The sequence below is a fragment of the Heterodontus francisci genome, chromosome 6 (assembly GCF_036365525.1).
Source record: "Heterodontus francisci isolate sHetFra1 chromosome 6, sHetFra1.hap1, whole genome shotgun sequence".
Taxonomy (NCBI): Eukaryota; Metazoa; Chordata; class Chondrichthyes; order Heterodontiformes; family Heterodontidae; genus Heterodontus; species Heterodontus francisci.
Genome location: NC_090376.1, coordinates 123054682 through 123074054, shown reverse-complemented (window position 1 = coordinate 123074054; position 19373 = coordinate 123054682). Strand labels below are relative to the sequence as shown.

Sequence of the window (19373 nt, the reverse complement as noted above, 5' to 3'; positions counted from 1 at the left end):
GCAGGTAATCCCAGACCTTGGAATGTGCCAGTCTGCAACACTTGGTCTTCGACAGCTCCTTGCCCTGGAAGACCAGCAAGGTTCGGGCAGACCAAAGTGTGTTTTTCACCGAGTTGATGATCCTCCAACAGCAGTTGATGCTTGTCTCGGTGTGCAACCCTGGGAACATCCTGCAGAGCACAGAGTTCTGTGTTACGGAACTGCTGCGGATGAACCTCGAAATAAACCACTGCATCTGTGGAAGGATCTGCTGATAAGGGGAGATAAAGTAGGGTGGGAGGAGGCTCTTGTAGAACACAAACACTGGCATGGGTCAGATGGGCCGAATGGCCTGGTTTTCTGCTGTAAGCTATGCAACTGACTTTGCTCTTTCCAGCTTCAAAACCAATTTGGTGCCAGAGTTTCATGTAAAAAGTTGCAGGAGTTTTTTTTGGTTCGAGCTGTTCCCACTGGGTTGTCACTCCGTTCCCATGGTAACCGCATCCGCTACTTCGCCTTCCTCGCGCCTGGAGACAGGTCCCTCCGCGGTCTCTGCCCATTGGCTGCCGGCTGCAGGCGCGTGCATGCACATTGTCCAATCAGCATCACTTCCAGGAGAAAACTGCCTCGCCCCCAATTTACGTTTAGGCCGCCACTGATTGGCTCATAGGCGTCGCGCGGACGCGGCGATTCGGCGGCTCGCTCCTGATAGACAGCTGCTGGGACAATAAGCTGGAGCTGGGGTGGGCGCGGCCGAGGGGGCGCTTTGGGCGGCGATTGGGTGGCTCGTCCTTGATGGGCAGCTGCCGGGACAATAGGCTGGAACGGCGCGAGGCGGGGAAGAGTGGAATCCGGCGCCGCGATTGGGCGGTTCGGCCTTGATGGGCGGTGGCTGAGACAATGGGCCGGCGCGAGGAGGTGAGGGGCGGGATGGAGGCGTGTCTGCCTGAATCTGGGCACCGCGATTGGGCAGCTTGGCTTTGATGGACAGCGGGGGAACGGTGCATCCCTTACGGTGGCCGGGCAGCATCACGTGACAAGGTGGCGCGGGCGGAGAGCAGTCGACGAGAGAGAGAGAGTCCCCGCCCGAGAGTATGGCGGCGCCGACCATGGAATCGGGCGGGTGAAAGCGAGGAGAGGGAGAGAAAGCTATTTTTGAAAAAAATGGGGAGAGACCCGCGTTACAGTCGATGAGGCGAAAAAAGCTAGGGAGGGAAGGAGGCGCCGTTACCTTCCTGTGAGGCGGAGGCCTTTGTCTCCTTCAGCGGCCGGGGGTGGAAATATTTTTTGAGGGACTGGGGTGAAATTAAACGCCTTGGGGGGGGGGAAAGTTTGACTTCCCCTTTAATTCCCCCCCATTTTTATTTTTGCACTCCGATTTTTTTTATCGCCGTTAAAGGGGCAGGGCAGGGCCGGCCATGCGGGAGTACAAGGTGGTGGTGCTGGGCAGCGGCGGCGTGGGCAAGTCGGCCCTGACGGTGCAGTTTGTGACCGGTACCTTCATCGAGAAGTACGACCCGACCATCGAGGACTTTTACCGCAAGGAGATCGAGGTAGTGTTTACTTTTTGATCGGGGTGAAGGTGGCTGGACAGGTTGAGAAAGTGGTTTAAAGGGGCCCTGGGTTGTGTCAGTGTTTTATCTTTAAAGCACTTTCATTTCCATGTCGCCTTTCACCTCCTCAGGAGGTCCCAAAGCGCTTCGCACCCAATGAAAGTACCTCTTTTGGAAGTGTAGTCACTGTTGGAAATGCAGCAGCCAATTTGTGCACAGCAAGATCCCACAAGTAACAGTGCCATAATGAACAGATCGTGTTTTTTTTAGATGTTAATTGAGGGGTAAATATTGGCCAGGACACAAAGGATAACACCCCTGCTCTTCAAAACAGTGGTGGGGGAATCTTTTATGCCCACTGGAGAGGGCGGACGAGGCCTCTGTTCAATGTCTCATCTGAAAGACAGCCCCTCCGACAGTGCGGCATTCCCTCAATACTGCACTGCGAGTGTCTGCCTTGATTTTTGTGCTAGTTTTTTTGATTTCTAGTTCTGGAGTAAGATTTGAACTCACAACCTTCTGTCTCCGAGATGAGTGTTCCCAAGTGAGCCATGGATGACAGAATATATGGTACAAATAGAGAACATAAGCAAGGAAGTTGTGGTGAATCTTAATAAAACACTGGTTTGACCTTAACTGGCGTATTGTGTCCAATTCTGGGCACTGCACTTTAGGAAGGATGTGAAGGCATTGGAGAGGTGCAGAAAAGATTTATGAGAATGGTTCTAGGGATGAGGGACTTCAGTTATGTAGAAAGATTGGAGAAACTGGGCTTGTCCTCCTTGAGAGGAGATATGATAGAGGTGCTCAAAATTATGAGGGGTCTGGGGACCGGATAGCCTAGAGCAAAACCCTTCCCATTGGCAGAAGGGTCGCGAACCAGAGGACACTGATTTAAGGTGGATGGCAAAATAACTAGAGGTGACGTGAGGGAAAACTTTTTTTACGAAGCGAGTGGTTAGCACCTGGAAAGAACTGCCTGAGAGTATAGTGGTGGTAGTTGATTCAATTGTGGCTTTCAAAGGGGAATTGGATAAATGCCTGAAAGAGGGAGAAATTTTCAGGGAGGAAGGGGAATAGGACTAGCTGATTTGCTCTTGCAAAGATCTGACATGGGCTCAATGGGCCAAATGACCTTCTGTGATGTAATCATTCTCTGATTTTGTGATAGGTGGACTCATCGCCGTCAGTGCTGGAGATACTGGACACGGCGGGCACCGAGCAGTTCGCCTCCATGCGGGATTTGTACATCAAGAACGGCCAGGGCTTCATCCTGGTCTACAGCCTGGTCAACCAGCAGTCCTTCCAGGACATCAGGCCCATGCGCGACCAGATCATCCGTGTCAAGCGCTATGAGAAAGTGCCCGTCATCCTGGTGGGCAACAAGGTGGACCTGGAGAGTGAGCGGGAGGTCTCCGCCGCTGAAGGCCGGGCCCTGGCAGAGGAGTGGGGCTGCCCCTTCATGGAGACATCGGCCAAGAGCAAGACCATGGTGGATGAGCTGTTCGCCGAGATTGTTAGGCAGATGAACTACGCAGCTCAGCCCGACAAGGATGATCAGTGCTGCTCTTCCTGTGTCCTACAGTAAAACACACTCAACAGCAAAAGCCGCAAGACTTTGAATCAGTTCCTATCTGGGAGATCTCCACCTCTTCTAACCCAGGAGACCCACCAGATTATTTTGCATTGCTGTTTATAAAAAGCAGAGGGTATCAACAAAAGGAGCTTTATAGTCATGACCAGTGCTGCTCTTCCTGTGTCCTGCAGTCAGGGTAAGAAGCAGATGCTTTGGGTTAACACAAGACATTGAATCAGTTCCTGTCTGGGAGATTCTGCCTCTTCTAACCCAGGCGACCCACCAAATTGTTTGCTATTGCTCTTTTTTTTTAGAAAGAGGAAATCAGCAAGAGCTTTGTAATTAAGATGAGATTGTTGATCAGTACCTTTGTGTCCTACAGGCATAGCTCACGCTTTGGGTTAAGGCAAGACTTTGAATCCGTTCCAATCTCTTCTAACCCGGGAGACAGCAAGATTATTTCATATTATTGTTTATAAAAAGAATATCGACAAGAGGAGCTTTATAATTGATCAGTACTGCTCTTCCTATGCCATGGTACAAAGGTAATGATTTTTTAAATACAACAAGACTTGATCAGTTGTAGCATGGGAGAATTGCATCTCCTCTGACACAGCATCAACGGTGAAGGACCAGATTATTTAATCAAGAGCTTTGCAACTAAAATTTAGATTGAGGACCAGTGATGTTCTCCCTGTTGTATAAGTGCACTGATTTTATTTTAAAAATTAAAGCAAATGATTTTTTTTTTACAGGAAGGATGCCTACATTCTTCCTGCATGATGCCTCTGAGGAGTTTAAATGCTTATTGTAAAGGGGAGAGCAAGTTCTACTATGTAACCAAAATTGGAGAGGAGAGAGAACTGAGCCACAATTCTTCAGTTGTTTGTAGTACCTGCAGGATACATGAGAAAGCGAGCAGGCAACACATTGGAACAAAAGGAGTCTGTGCTGTTGTTCAGACAAGGGCGGGGGGGTGGTGGAGAAGCTGTGGACCTTTTAACTTGTATAGTGCACAATATAACTAGTGACACCAAGGACGTTCTTCAGGATTCCATCAGCATTCTTCGGTATGGTGTGGTGGATGTTAACAATCAGTGCTGTCCTTTCATGTATGCTGCAGGAGAGATTATGGGTATTAGGCTCCTCTGTTAATGTCTAAGGAAAAGAGTAGTGAACAAATCAACTGTACTACAGCAGACTGACCAAGATGTTCCTTGTGTCATACAGGAAGGAGAATACGCTAATTCACTGTTTTCTTTTCCTTTTGTGGGTAGGACATTACCTGCTCTGCTGTGCGGTACAAGCCATTATTGGTGCTCTTGTGGTTTTCTGCAGCAAGGTGGGTGGGGAAGAAAGCTAAGGACTTTTATTTTCACTATTTTTCCTGTCTTGCAGTGGAGAACATATAAACTGTCGGCCTATGATTTATTGAAAGATCAATGCTCTTGTGTCACAAAAAGCGAGCAGCTTTACAAAGCTACCAGATTTGGCTAATACTTTGCCTTCTCCACTGCTTCGAAAGGTGATTGCTTTATTTGTTTTCCTTTCGGCATTTAGAAAGAGATATTGGCATCCAGTTTTCTCTTTTTGTAATGCTTTGTAGGGAGGGTCAAGAAGAATGTGCGGCTCTTATGTAGAAAATTTTACTCAACTTGGAAAGAGATACACATTATTTTTTTTAAAGTCATCAAGTTTCTTGCAGTGCAGAGAAAGGAAAATGTTACCATTTTTGCAAGATGAAGAAATTGAGAATCATTGTGACAAAGGTAGGAACAACAGTTTTTCTACTGCCATGATAACATTTATGGAGATTATATGCTTGGCTGAAATAACCGGCACAGCAGCCATTGTTAGCCATTTCTGGGAGAAGGGAAACTATCCCACACTAAACATCTGCTTGCTCCACTGTCGTGATTTTAGATGACCCAAGATGCTGAGTGCTTCTTCAGTGTGCAGAAGGGAAGAGACCTTGTCCAGTCTTTCCTCTTACAGGAGAGGGCAAGGAAGAGTTTGGGAAAGTTGCCTCTGTGAGGTTGAGAAATATCTGCAATCAAGTTTAGAGACTCCTGTGGAAAAGTCCTTGGAGACTTTGTACTGAGGGGAAGGGAATGTCGCCACCCATTCTCACAAGTGTCTCCGTCTGCTAGTGTTTTCAACAGGTATAGTGGTATATGGAGCTTAAAGGAATGAATGCCCGAAGATCAGCTGTAACACAGGATGTCTCAAAATTCCACAGCATTCAAAAAGGAAAACCAAATTGCAGTCAATCCGGACAAATGTGATTCAGATTCTTGTATTGCACGTTGAAGAAAAATGTATTGCATTTGTTGCTTGAGTCTATAGAAACAGAAACCCTTTGCATTGATCAAGTTTTACAAACTGGTAGAAATAATCCCTTCAGTCTTTTTCCTTTCCTGATGCACAAGTGGCAAAAATATATATTTTATTTTATGAATGGTGCTCAAATACTTTATTGTGGGTTTTTTGATTTTATATTTTTGAACTAAGGATATAATGAATGCATGGCTGAACACCGGATCATTACTAAAGTCTTACATTGGAGCATTCTATAGTGGTTTAATAAATGAGCGCAGTAGCAGTGTTTAGTCACTACGGTCTTATTTTGCTTGCTTTTAAATATCTGACAGTTGTGTTGCAGGAACTTTTTTTAAAAAAAAAAAAATTTTTAAATGCCACTGCACAGAACCAGCAGTTGGAATGGTGGAAATGGGACGGTTTCTCAAAAGTCCCAAGAGAATTTTACCAGAACCTTGTCAGATCCATAAAAGTTGTCACACTTGGAGGAAACAAACCCTTACACATAGAAATTATGTATCTCATTCAACTTTTTAAGTACGAGATTCCTAATGGAGTAAATTAAACGTCAGCTTTAAGTATGGCATACAAGTGAAACTTGAACAGGTTGCTGGATGTACCTAACACAAGCAAAACAACTTGATTCTCCAGATCAAGATTTTCCTACACTCAGCAGCTGTTCAGTTCCTTTGTAAGGATGACTTCCTGCATCTTCAATGGTATGTGGTGGATTGTGTGACTTTTAATTGCTGCAACAAAAAAAACTGAAAACTGCAAGTTACAGGTGCAGGTTTCTTTTGTAGACAGAAAGTGAAGACACTTCTACAAATTGCGATAGTTTATTTTCCATTTCCAGTACAATAAACTGAAGATGCAGTAAATGGGATCTACTTTGTGTGATTTTGTACAGGATGAGGGGAGCCTTAGCCTTGCTTATAATGTGCAGAGTTTGTTTTTGAAGCAAAGATGTATTTTATTGTCTTGTTATATTTCCAGCTTAAGTTTACATTTCCAAACAGTGTCTTGCATTGTTTTTATTATTTACCTGAATATTAAGATGTATTTACAGCAATGCCTCATTTCATACTTAATACCCCCTTAAAACTGATCTGTGTGTGTAGGCAACATTCTTTGCAAGCTAACTAGATATTAAAAGTTTAATCTAGTTAGACTGAGATAATGTAATTCTTTTAAACTATTCAGTGCTGCTGATAAATTTCTGGGCTGTAGCTTAAGATGCAAGTTAATTTGAAGACATACTGTACATGTTCAATGAAGTAGCATGTGTTTTAAGGATAGTAGACTTACATAGTCTTGCATTATTGCTGTTTTTTAAAAAATCTGCATACATTAGTTGCTTTTTTGATCTTTTTACATGAGACTAGTTCCGAGAAATAATAATGGATTCCATTCTGATGTAAGTTTGATTGAAAATATGGAGGAAAGGAACTGATCAGAGTGAACACACATTTGAACAATTGCAGCAACATAATCTGAGTTAACACACTCATTTAGATGTGAGTTTCCTAATGAGGGTTTCCTCCTACCTGGTGACATATCAGTTTGCTCATTAAAATGGACAGTACATAAGTAAAATGGCTAGCTAATGAATTTCTGTGCATTGTTAATCTGCAGTGCACCAGTTTCACAGATCAGGAGGGGAAATGTAGCAAATTACCTCTTGCAAATCCTCTTCAAATTTGAAATGCTGTCTGAGTTGGTCTAAGTGCCCTTTAAACCAAAGGAGGCTCTTCAAAGTTGGAAACATTTTTGCAATGCGTTGTTTATTCTCCGTGGTTAATACTACAAAAACCCTTAGACTCATTGCTTTAAAAGTATTAAACAACTTTAATCTATTGGCACAATCAGCACTTTTTGTTTTCAGAATGTTGTTTGTTCTTTCACTGGAACAAATTTGTTTTTATATAGCGCCTAATCATGTATCTCCGATATATCCCAAAATTGTTGTAATATGAATTGCACAGTTGCTGTTCTACAGTTAAATCTTTTTGGTGGCATGTTGGGTGTCTAGTTTTACACAAGAATTTTAACTGAAGTCATACTCTGGAGTTGGTATCTCTACGTTCATTAGCACAGGTAGTGCACAATGTTGAATAATATTTGTATTTTTATAAAAGAGAAAGTATGGGATATCTTACAAAATGAAATTGCCCCCACCCCTTCCAGCTGAAATCTGTGGCTGTTTTTTCATATTCTTTAATGTAGAGCTACTGGCGCAGTGGTTAGCACCGCAGCCTCACAGCTCCAGGGACCCGGGTTCAATTCTGGGTACTGCCTGTGTGGAGTTTGCAAGTTCTCCCTGTGTCTGCGTGGGTTTTCCCCGGGTGCTCCGGTTTCCTCCCACAGCCAAAAGACATGCAGGTGATAGGTAAATTGGCCGTTGTAAATTGCCCCTAGTGTAGGTAGGTGATAGGGAATATGGGATTACTGTAGGGTTAGTATAAATGGGTGGTTGGTCGGCACAGACTCGGTGGGCCGAAGGGCCTGTTTCAGTGCTGTATCTCTAAATAAAAAAAAAATAAAAAAATATCTGCAAGTAGCTGTTACTGTAATTATGAATTAGTTTGTGTCTGCAAATCCTTAAATCTGTTTTTTTTTAATGTCATGCTGACTGTATGGAGGTAAGTCATTCTTGTTGCGCATGCACACACTGCTAGTATATTTCCTATGTATTCTTGCAGTGCAGAGAAGATGTTGGTTGTTCTGAAGGGAGTTTTTGCTTTAAGGCAATAAGAATAGTCAAAAATCCTCTGTCCTGGGTGTCTTGTGTGCAGTTGGTATACAAGGGTAGTTTGAAATACTATACATTATATGGCATCTATGCATAAATGCTGTTTTGACAGTGTAACGTTTTATGATTGCATAAAAGGAACTATTCATAGGCGCTTTTAATTCCTCCTTTTTGTTTGTTTTATGAAATGAGGCATTTGGATACCTGCAAGTTTAAATACTGCCTACTTGCTGTCTTTAAACACTGCTTCAGTTCGTGAATAAACATTTAAGAGCAAAGCTAGACATCTGTCAAAACCTCAAGCATAAATTTGAATAGAGACTTGTGTAGCTGCATCTATATATTGGCGGTGGTGTGATTGCATATGAAAATATTGGGCCGAATGTGAATGTCTAGCCTGTGCTAAACTTCCAGCAACTGCTGAACTGAACAGTCCCCGCTTCCATTAGAAAGCGTTCAGTTTGGACTAGGCCATTAACATAATGGACTTGGGTTTCCACTCAACATTGTTAAAAGATTTGAATGACAAATTACCACAGGCTACAATTTCCCCTCCTAGTATGAAGTGACTAGGAATTAAAATGCAGTCATTTAATCAAAGCTGCAAAATGTAGAATACCCCCATTTTCCCTCCCCCTGACCTCCATTATCCAGTGGGTTCCAAAATCACGAAAACAATTGTTGGGAACAGTTTTGTTAAGGGAAAGGTGAAATTTGGATAGTATTATGGTGGATCTTTGGTCTTGTTTGAGGGGAGGGTGTGATGGAAAAAAACAGGCTTCCTTTTTAAGGAATTGACTGCAGAGCCCTATCCTTTGGTGAAATATCCCTCTTAAAACTGTGAACGGGCAAAATGGAAGTGAAAGGACATGATCCAACTAGACATTTTATTATGGCTAGTTTCCATCTTAACCCCCTGAAGAGCTATAAATTTATAATGGTGTTTTACAAAGGGTTTGTGGTGCAGCAGGAGCCAGATTGTGGGGGCATGGTGTAATAGAGATAATTCCTACTTGCAAGGAGGTACTAGAAACCACCTGGCAAGCATTCAGGTTTTTCCTGGTATTCTGTTTACACATCGAAAGTGTATATACTTTTTTTCTTCATTGAAGAGCTTTTATGTTGTGTTCACAGTTGTAAACAGTTTGGGCATCAGGTCCCCAAAACAGCAAATAACCAACAATCTGTTGGTTAAGATAAATGTTGGCCAGGTCACCAGGAAAATTTCTGTGCTCTTCTGATAGAGATTCTGTGGCACTTTACACCCACCTTGGGGCAGACGGGCGCCTCAATTTAATGTCTCCTATGAAAGACAACACCTCCGGCAGTGCAGCATTTCCTCAGTTATGCGCTGAAGTGTTCAGGCAAGTTTTTATGCTGTAGTCTTTGGAATGAGACTTGACGTGAGAGTGTTCTGCCCTGAGCCGTAGCTAGCACCTTGAGTAAGAATTCTGTAAGCAATAGAATGTTGTTTAGTGACACTGGGTAATTGCAAGCATGGAGGGTGTTTTTCATCAGCTTCACATTCAGTAGAACAACTTGTCTCCCTATCATCTTTAAAAAGACAGGATGGAAGTTTGCTGAGAGTATTGATCTGAGTCCCTACAAATGTCTTTTTTTTTAATATTGACCAGTTTTAGTATTGGATATTTCACAACAAAAAAGCATTGTTGGTTCAATTCTTTACAGCAGGATGTAAGTGTGGTACTCTTCCTGGAAGAGCACCGAAAACATAGATGTCTGGAAGTTCCCAGCTGCAGAGCTGTATTTGATATTGTACAATGTAATTTTTTTTGGCATGTAATAGCTCGCACTCTCATCTGATTCGACATGAGCCTTGTTTTGTATATAAGCAGTGGGAATAATTTAAGTTAATTGTGCCAATCCTGAGTTGAAAATAAACTAGCTGTGAATTAAAAACACTTCTGCTTTAAATATCTGGAGTTCAATCCTGAGCCACCTTTTTGCTATGAGGGGAAAAATTTTAACCTGTGGTTTGGGTGGGTAATTTGCTATTCGTCTGTTAACTAAGATGGGAAGTGGATACCTAAATCATTACACCATCAGCCTGACCCAAACGGAAAGGCATTTTCTGATGGAGGTGAGGCCTGTTCAATTCAGCTGACCTAGGTAGTCTAATGTAGAACACCATTCACATTCTGTCCAATATTATGATAACTGCCAATATATGCAGCTACGCCTATATGTTTTTAAATGACTTTGCAGTTTGGCACAATTCCAACTTTTGCAGCTAGTATTTGTTTTATTAACTAATGTAGTGTTTGTGAAAGGTTTAATTAAAACAACATTTTTCCACAAGTGTGGAAGTAGTGGTAGCCCAGCATTTTAAAGGAACTTTTACTGATGCTCAAATAAAAAGTGCTCAGGTGAAGACCTGTGACTTCTCAACCTTTTTTTTTTGTTTGGTGATTTCATTCCCTTTTTGGATAACTGGGGGAGGGGATACACTTTTTCTTTTCTCCCTACACTCTCAGCCTCTTATTCCTGGGTTGGGATCACCAGGAGTTGGCCCGCTTTGCACTCAGCATGCAGCTGGCAGCAAATGGGTAATTAATGTCAAAGTACCATGTAGCCTTCACCTAACAACACCCTGGCTCTCGAGTAAGTTGATTGAGCCACTCCCACATTCATTAGTTTTGTAATGTGCAGCCTGTAATCTGGAGTAATGTAACTTTCACAAGTTAATGGAGAATTGTCCTCCGCTAATACCTAATGTAAAGTAGTATGGCATTAGTGTGATATTGCTGCAGAAAAGCGATTGGTGGGAGGAAAGTGGCATTGATTTCTTTCTACATATAAAGCAGTTGGTGAGCTAGTGTACATATCAGTTTTTGCTGTGTGGTGTACCGGGATGATGTAGTGAAAGTCTTGTTTATAAATGTGTTTAACGCATCAAAATGTTGTCCCAAAAGAAATGCGGTTGTACTTTGACAGTATTTAATTACATTTGGGCTTCTGAAAATTTAATGTTGGCAGTAGATATATTCCAGCAGTGCCTCACAGAGCCTGGGGTTCAGGGAGGTAGGTTATTCATTTGAAACTTCTGCTATGCCAAAGTTACCAAGAAAAAGCATATAAATCCTGCGAACTGTCCCAAAAGTGATCCCATTTTTATATGCTGGCTCACCAAATGCATTTGTGTTTTTAATGTTACAAAGATTTGACCCTGCTGAAAACGGTTGAGCTGTTTCCTTAACATCTTCCAGCTACCCCAAATGGCTACCAAAGCTGCTCTGCAAAATTAATCTTTTAGTAAAGAATGTTGCCTTAACATATATACTAGTTTGAGTTCTGTTGGTTTTAACTGTAATGTATTGGAAAATTATTTACATTCCTGTTAAAGTCAAGAATTCATTGACCGAATCGCCATTCTTTGGATATTTGTTTTTTAAATCCTATTTTGTATTGTATTTGGCTTTAATGGTTTTTGATGCGATTTTCTGTATTTTTATTTTTGGTAACTTTTTTCAGTTTTAACGTCAGTATATTTTCAGCGCTTCCCAGAGGTGAATTAAGACGTAATCTTTTTGGCAGTGAGCTGTCGAGCACTAATGCAACTGAATACTTGTGGCACCATTTTTACCAGGTGTTGACTGTGGTGTAGCCTTGCTGTTTCTGAATTGAGCAAGAAGTGTAAATATAATTCGATGCAAACATGTCAACTGTATTTGGATTTAAATTATTTTAACAAAATTAAATTTTATTTAATGAAACCTAACTTGTTTTTGTGTCTTCATGATAAACAATTCTTTAGGAACCTCAGCCTTGCAAGTTGGTGAGCAGGTGGTTCATTGGTTTAAGAGTATGATTCTCATTTTGGGATGGAGTATTTTAAAATTTGCGTGAGGTCCCAGGTTCAAATCTCCCTCATTTCCGGGGGATGGGACTGACGCTGGATTGCTCTAGAGAGCTGGCAAAGACCCGATGGGCTGAATAGCCTCATTCTGTGCTGTAATGACCCTAATTTAGGGATTTCTATATGAAGTATTGAAAGATGGCAGAAGCATCGGGTGATGTAGGCATGGATGGCAAGACCAGCATTTATTTCCCATCGCTAATCGCTCTTGAGAAGATGGTGATGAGCCACTGCAGTCCATGTGGTGAAGGTGCTCTCGCAGTGATGTTAGGTAGCGAGTCCAAGGCTATTAAGGAATGGCTATTTATATTTCCAAGTCAGATGGAGTGTGACTTGGCAGGTTGCTTGGACGTAATTGTGTCCCCATGTGCCTACTGCCCTTTTCCTTCTAGATGGTAGAGGTTGCAGGTTTGGAAGGTGCTGTCAAAAAAGCCTTGGAATGTGCATCCTGTGTACGGTACACACTGCAGTCACTGTGCCAGTGGTGGAGAAAGTGAATGTTTAAGGTGGTGAATGGAATGCTAGTCAAGCAGGTGGCTTTGTCCTAGATGGTGTCAGAGTGTTGTTGAAGCTGCACTCATCCAGGCAAGTGGAGAGTATTCCATCACACTGCTGACTGGTGCTTTCTAGATGGTGGAACATCAGGGGGTGAGTCACCCACTACAGATCTGCTATCTTAGCCACAGTATTTATGGTTATATAGCTGGTCTTGCAATGGGGATAGCCAGGCAGCTCCCAAAATTTGAACTTCTGTGCAAAAGCTTTTTTGTTTTGGTTGGGAATGTAGCTTGAGCAACTCTATTTTATAAATCAGGATGCACTCTGTTGCTGAGTTTCCTTGATGTCTGTTTCATTAAGCTTTGATGGCAATGGATGAAATTTTGCAGAAATCAGGAGCATGCTTCTGGATGGAGTGACAGAGCTATGGACAACCTTTTCCATGGGAGGGATTGTGTTTTTTTTTTTACCCTCCCTTGACTATTCCTCATTTAAAATTGCTCATTATTCCTGGGCCATTTAATACAACTGAGTTCTTCAATGCAGAAATTTCAGGGTGCAAATTCCAAATTCTTGCTGAAATGGTTTAAGGAGAATTGTTTTAAAAAGATTATACACTTGTTCTGAGGCATCAGATGTGAATCTATCTGTAATTTGCAGATCAATATCGGAACGCTTGACTTAAAACCTGCATGTGAAACCATTCAGGAATTGATATCTTTCAACTCTTCAAACTAGTATAGGTAGTTCATTTGGTAAGCAGCTACGCCTATTTGACAGTAAGAGTGCAGGGGGGAAAACAGCAATTGCTACTCTTCACCACCTGAGCTATTGTGCATACCTGTTTCCAGACAGTGTTGCTCAGAATCCAGCTCAACTGAGTTCAAGTGACAGTTACACAGTATTGAAATAAAAACTTCACAGTAAACACTTTGCCAGTGGGAGAAAGGCATTCTGAAATTAGATGGGGTTATGGGGGGCAGGAAAGAAAGTGAGAAAGCGAATGCAAAAGCCAAAGTAATCATGTCAGCACAAAACTATATTTGGACTGGAATAAAAGACTAATTTATTTAATTACAATATTTTTGTAGTGCCATCTATTTTTGTCCAAGTGAAAATTCAGAAATTAAATTGTGTAGATTTAGATGTTTTAATGTTGAGTAGAATATTCAAAAGACTTGCAGGTTGATAGGTAAATTGGCCATTATAAATTGTCACTAGTGTAGGTAGGTGGTAGGGAAATATAGGGACAGGTGGGGATGTTTGGTAGGAATATGGGATTAGTGTAGGATTAGTATAAATGGGTGGTTGATGTTCGGCACAGACTCGGTGGGCCGAAGGGCCTGTTTCAGTGCTGTATCTCTAATCTAAAAAAAATATTAATGTACAGTAAAGTTTGAGAACTCATTCAGCCCCAGTTCACTCTATTGTCTTGGTAACATTTTCAGGACCTGATCTGACAACTCATTCATTTTTTTTCTAATGAATTGCATCCATTCACTTCCTGTTAAATCATGAATCCATCCAATTCCCTTTTGAACAATTCAGCAGACTTGATATTTGCTGCTGTGAATGGCAGTATGTTTCCTAAGGTTTGTGAAGTATTGTAAAACTTGTTCTCAAACTTTATACACCTGAAATGGACCTTTTTTAAAAAAATATTATTTGTGGAGGAACTGAAAAATTGCTTGGTTTGATTTGGTGTGAGCTAATTTACCATTTTGCATTTCTGTGATAATCAGGATGATTTCCCTCTTCCAGGTTACTTTTTATATTCACCTTTTTAAAAAAAAAAATAATTAGTTTATGGAGGAGTGTCACTCTTTCTTTGTTGCTGTTTTTAAAAACCTGGTATTCAAATATTAAATATCATGCAATTCAGAGAAGCCAAACAGTGCTACTCCCGCAACTGCCATATAGCGCTCTCAACCTTCTCCAGCTGTACAACCCTCAGATCTCTGCACTCCTCTTGTGCATCTGCAATTTCCTGAATTCCCTCCCTTAAATTTCTTTTTTTCTTTTTTGCTCTTGCTCTTTTCCCCCCTTGTGCCATCCCCCCCCCCCCCCCCCCCCATGTTTCCTCCTTTAAGACACTCCTTTTAAAACCTACCTCTTTTGTCAAAGCTTTTTGGTTTCTTATCTCTTCTCATGGCTCAGATTTTTTGATCACACTCCTGTGAAACACCTTGAGATGCTCTGTTAAAGCTGCTATACAAATGCAGATTGTTGATGAAAGCAGTTTTCTGCTTTTGTATTTTTTGAGGTGGCAGATGGGCCTTTTGATTATTTACATCAGTCATCCATTCCAGCCCTTAAGCCCTAAGATGCTCTAATGTGGTGGTTTCAAAAGACTGTTAAAACTGGCCACTCTTTTGTAACATTGCTGTTAGTTATATCTACTTGTTAACAATCTTGACATTTGTAAATAGGCAGTCACTGAATTGGAAATATGCAGTCAACTTTCTAATTAATTGAAGCAAGCTGTAACACCTATTTTTAAAGTGAATTTAGTTCAGTGGTACAGCGCATATCTGTGACGTGCATTTTCTAACCTGAACTATTTTTAAAGCTTTAGAGTATCATAGTACAGTACACATGGATACTATCTGGCCCGTGTTGCCAGCTTTTGGGCTATCCAATTGGTCCCTTTTTCCTCATAGCCCTGCAAATTTTTCCACTTCAAGTATCGAGCAAAAAAGTTGTGCTAAACCTTTTTATAAATCCCTGGATTGCCCTCCGATGGAGTGTTGTGTTCAATTCTGTGCAACATGCTTTTTAAGAAGGATGTCAAAGCCTTGGAGAGGGTGTAGAGGAGATTTACTGGAATGGTGCCAGGAATGAGGGACTTCAGTTATGTTGAGAGAGTGAAGAAGATGGGATTGTTCTCCTTAGAGCTGCGAAAGTTAAGAGGAGATTTAATAAATATGTTCAGAATTTGAGGGGTTTTTATAAAATAAACAATGAAACTATTTTCAGTGGCAGGAGGGTCAGTAACCGGAGGCTACAATAACAACTTAGAACATTTTATGTGAAGGTGGCATATAAATACAAGGCGTTTCACAGGAGCGTTTATAAAGCAACTTGACAGTCACTAAGGCAATATTAGGGCAGATGGTCAAAAGCTTGTTCAGAAAGGTAGGTTTCAATGATGTCTTGAGGAGGTGGAGTGGTATAGGGAGAAAATTCCAGAGTTTAAGGCCCAGGCAGCTGAAGGTGCTGGGGTTGCTCAAGAGGCCAGAATTAAATGAGTGCAGATATCTTCGGGCTGGAGGAGATTAGAGATAGGGAGGGTAAGGCCATGGAGGGATTTGAAAACCAAGATGGGAATTTTAAAATAGTTGTTGCTGGTCTAGTATTCAATGTACATCAGCGAGGACAGGGGTGATGGGTGAATGGGGTTTGGCGTGAGTTGGGACACAGGCAGCAGACTTTTGGATGACCTTGACATCACTGTACCAAAAGTATATTGGACTTGCATATATTCATTTCAAATGTGGTAGAGAATGTCCTAAATTGAAGTGTAATTTACCCAGCTAATTGAGTGTGGGTTGAGTTTGATTGAATTGAAATTGGAATTCTGTAAATTGTCACGTTAGTTTAGCGATGGAACGAATTGCAGATCCTTTATAAAATGATTTTTGCATTGTGTGCCTGCTTCATTCCAAAGGATTAAACGTTAACTTGTGCGTGTCCTTGTGTTGCTGGTTTCAAAGTCATAATATTAAATTGCTGGTGTAAAATATCATTTTGTTTTTCTGCAGACATTTGTTTTTAAATGAACAAATCCCTTTTTAATTGAACAGCCAGTGGTAGACTTTAGAAAGTGCCTAGATGTGGGGAAACCTCTCCACAGTATTTTAAGGATGGGGCGGGGAGTGCACTTTATTCATTTAATCCTGGAATTAACTTGGGTTGGGAAAATGTGCCAAAGGCATGCTGAATATTCAGAGCACATCCATAGAGTCTCCTGCCTTAAATAGTCGAGTTAATTTCAATAGTTACGCCATTTACTTTTTTTAACCAACTTTTTTAAATTTTGGAGATGGGGAAACTCTCTTATATTCTGAAGAAAGTGATCTTTTACCCTGACAATGTTTCTCTACAAAGGATCAGTTAGCATTCTTTAGAATATACAACACAAACAGGCCATTCGGCCCAGTTGGTCTGTGCCATTGCTTATTCTCCACATGAGCATCCTCCCACCCTACTTTACCTACCCCCCCCCCCCCCACCCCCCCAACATCAATTTATCCCTCTATTCCCTTCTCCCTCATGTTTATCTATCTTCCCGTTGAATGTGTCTATGCTACTCACCTCCACTCTGTGTGGCAGCAAATTCCACATTCTCTGGATAGAGGTTTTTCCTGATTCCCAATTGGGTTTATTAGCCGCTCTCTTATTTATGGACCTTAGTTTTGGACTTATTTTTTTGCCCCGCTCCGCCACAAGCAGTAACACCTTCTCCACGTCTATCCTATCAGCCCCTTTCATAATCATAAAGACCTCTACTGGGTCTTTGTCAAAGATTGGGGGGGGGTGGGGTGCGGGGAGACTGAGGGGAATTCAGAAGGAACTAAGGATTGTGAATGAAGTTAGTAAATTGCAAAGCAGAATACATATGGGTCTGGATGGGATTGCTGCTAATGTTGCAACCATCAGAAGTGTGCAACAGTAGTAAAGTAGGCAAATACAAATATATTTTACTTTGGCTCAGGCCAAATGGTCATTGCTGGTTCTGTACCTGTCTCTGTTCTGAGAAGCCTCTCTATTTGGTAAACAGTTGACCGTACTCTTCAAAGTTATATTAGATGTGTAAATATTAGCATTTATATTGTAAAGTAAACATACAGTTCAGTAGCCATTGATGGCATTCAGCATAATTAAACAATATTAAATGCAAATCAGTGGTTTTGATTCACTTTAAAACTTAATTCACCTCCAAAAAGTGAAATGGTGTATAATCTTTTCAAAAGTACTGTATGCAACAACTTGCATTTTTATTGATCCTTTTGTCATAAAACATTCCAAGGCACTTCGCAGGAGCATTATCAGACAAAATTTGACACCAAGTCATATAAGGAGATATTTGGACAGGTTCCTAAAAGCTTGGTCAAAAATGTAGGTAGGTTTTAAGTGTAGAGGGAGAGAGAGATGGAGAGGTTTAGTAAGGGAATTCCAGAGCCCAGGCAGCTAAGGGTCCAGTGCCAGTGGTGGGGGATGCGCAAGATGCCGGAATTGGAGTGCAGAGATCATGGAGGGTTGTAGGGCAGGAGGAGAATTGAGATCATGAAGGGCAAGGCCCTGGAGGAATTGTAAAATTGAGGCGTTGCTTAACCAGGAGCCAATGTAGGTCAGTAAGCACAGGGATGATGGGAGAACAGAACCTGGTGTGAGTTTTGCATGAGCTGAAGTTCAGGAGGCTGCAAGGGTTGTGGGGGCTGGCTAGCCTGGAGAATATTAGCAGTGGCAAGTCGAGAGTTAACAAAAGCAACAGCTGAGCTGAGGCCGGGGAAGAGATGGGTGATGTTACAGAGATGGCAGCAGGCAGTCTTAGCAAATGGAGTTGAGAGTGGTCGGCAGCTCCTCCCCAAGTCAAATAAGGCGGCAAAATTGCAAACCTTGATTTTTGTTTCTCCTATAAAGCTTCAGTTTATCATAGGTTGGGAAAATGTCAAATCAATTTTCCTAAAAACCTGCCACATTCATGGGAGTGAGACTGAAACCTTTTAAAAGTGGTTTTCCTTTGCATGTCTTCAAGAACGCAGTTTGTATTAATGCTGGCTCCTGTTGTATTTATTAGACAGTCTTAATTTACCCCGTGTTACGTCCAGGTGAGGAGGGGATCTCGGGCTCCCCTCTTGCCTTTCCTCTTATTTGACTGCAACAGGATTTATTCCTTTTTAAACATTGGCTGTGCTTATCACCTCTGAGTGTTTTACCTTTTTTCCTTTACTGTGAGGGTTCTTTCACAATTGGACAGGTTTTCTTGAGTTTAAACAAGAGGTAAGTTTATAAACGCTCTAACCTGATTTAAAAGTACTGAAAATGTGCTACACATTCACATGCGAAACACGCATGCGTAGATTACAGGAGGGGAAATAGATTTGGTGGTTGGATTAAAGTCCAGAATAAATGGAACTTAAATACAGTCTGTAAATCCAGTAGTCCTCGGCTGAAGCTGTATTCTTGAAGTCCTCGCTGGTCAAAGTGTATTTGGCTTGCATTGCTCAGGGTTTTCCTGAAGGTAGAATTTGTAGTTGGCTCCCTTTCCCCTGGTCACTGGCTGTAGCAGTCTCTAGGCTTGGAGGATCCCCCAGTCGCAGACTGTTTTCGAACTTGATGCTTTCTGGGGAGAGAGGAAAGGAAGCACGTAGTTTTCTGCTGCGGCACACTCTTACTGCTTGTCACTTGTCTCTGCAACAGCTCCCAGTTTCTTCACAGATGAACAGATGGGTCACATGGTTCTCTCAATCTCCTTTTGTTTCTAAGGAGGCTTTCTGGAACTTTCTAATGAAATTCAAGGTTCTACATACCCCAGGATGCCCATTCACATTTGGGGGTTCGCTCTTTCAAAGTCAATGTGTGAGAATGGCCTTGACTGGCGTGCTAATGAAGCCATTTTAGGTAATTCAATCATTTCGAGCAAGCCATTGGCCTGGCTGGGCTTTCTGTCTCCAGTTCGATCTCCTGGTATTTCAGATGTAAATTGCCGTGGCCTTCTTGGCTGCTTTTTTAAAAACGTTACTATAGGACTTTTCCCATTAAAAGTCTAATGCAAGTTTCCAACCAATAAAATGAACATTTCCCATTTGGCATATA

The 19373-nt window shown here is 41.8% G+C and overlaps 1 protein-coding gene across 7 annotated transcripts; it reads left to right on the top strand.

Annotated features, from left to right (window-relative positions):
* The first annotated feature begins 977 nt into the window (after nt 1-977).
* On the top strand, nt 978-11913 carry LOC137371526 (ras-related protein Rap-2a). Of its 7 annotated transcripts, XR_010975247.1 has the most exons (4): nt 978-1532; nt 2704-3653; nt 4814-4877; nt 5032-11913. XR_010975247.1 is itself a non-coding variant. In XM_068034259.1 (2 exons), exons 1-2 carry the CDS (start codon nt 1398-1400, stop codon nt 3118-3120), a joined length of 552 nt encoding a protein of 183 aa, XP_067890360.1. In that variant the 5' UTR covers nt 978-1397; the 3' UTR covers nt 3121-11913. The 7 variants fall into 7 exon arrangements, 1 of the variants encoding a protein (XP_067890360.1); XR_010975242.1 differs by having other exon boundaries at nt 2704-3304; nt 3491-11913; XR_010975246.1 differs by having other exon boundaries at nt 4814-11913.
* The last annotated feature ends 7460 nt before the right edge of the window (nt 11914-19373 follow it).

Bases quoted from the DNA above. Each gene is read 5' to 3' on its own strand.
- LOC137371526 (XM_068034259.1), top strand. From the start codon at position 1,398: ATGCGGGAGTACAAGGTGGTGGTGCTGGGCAGCGGCGGCGTGGGCAAG. The intron at 1,533-2,703 runs GTAGTGTTTACT...ATTTTGTGATAG, and splicing joins TTTACCGCAAGGAGATCGAG to GTGGACTCATCGCCGTCAGT.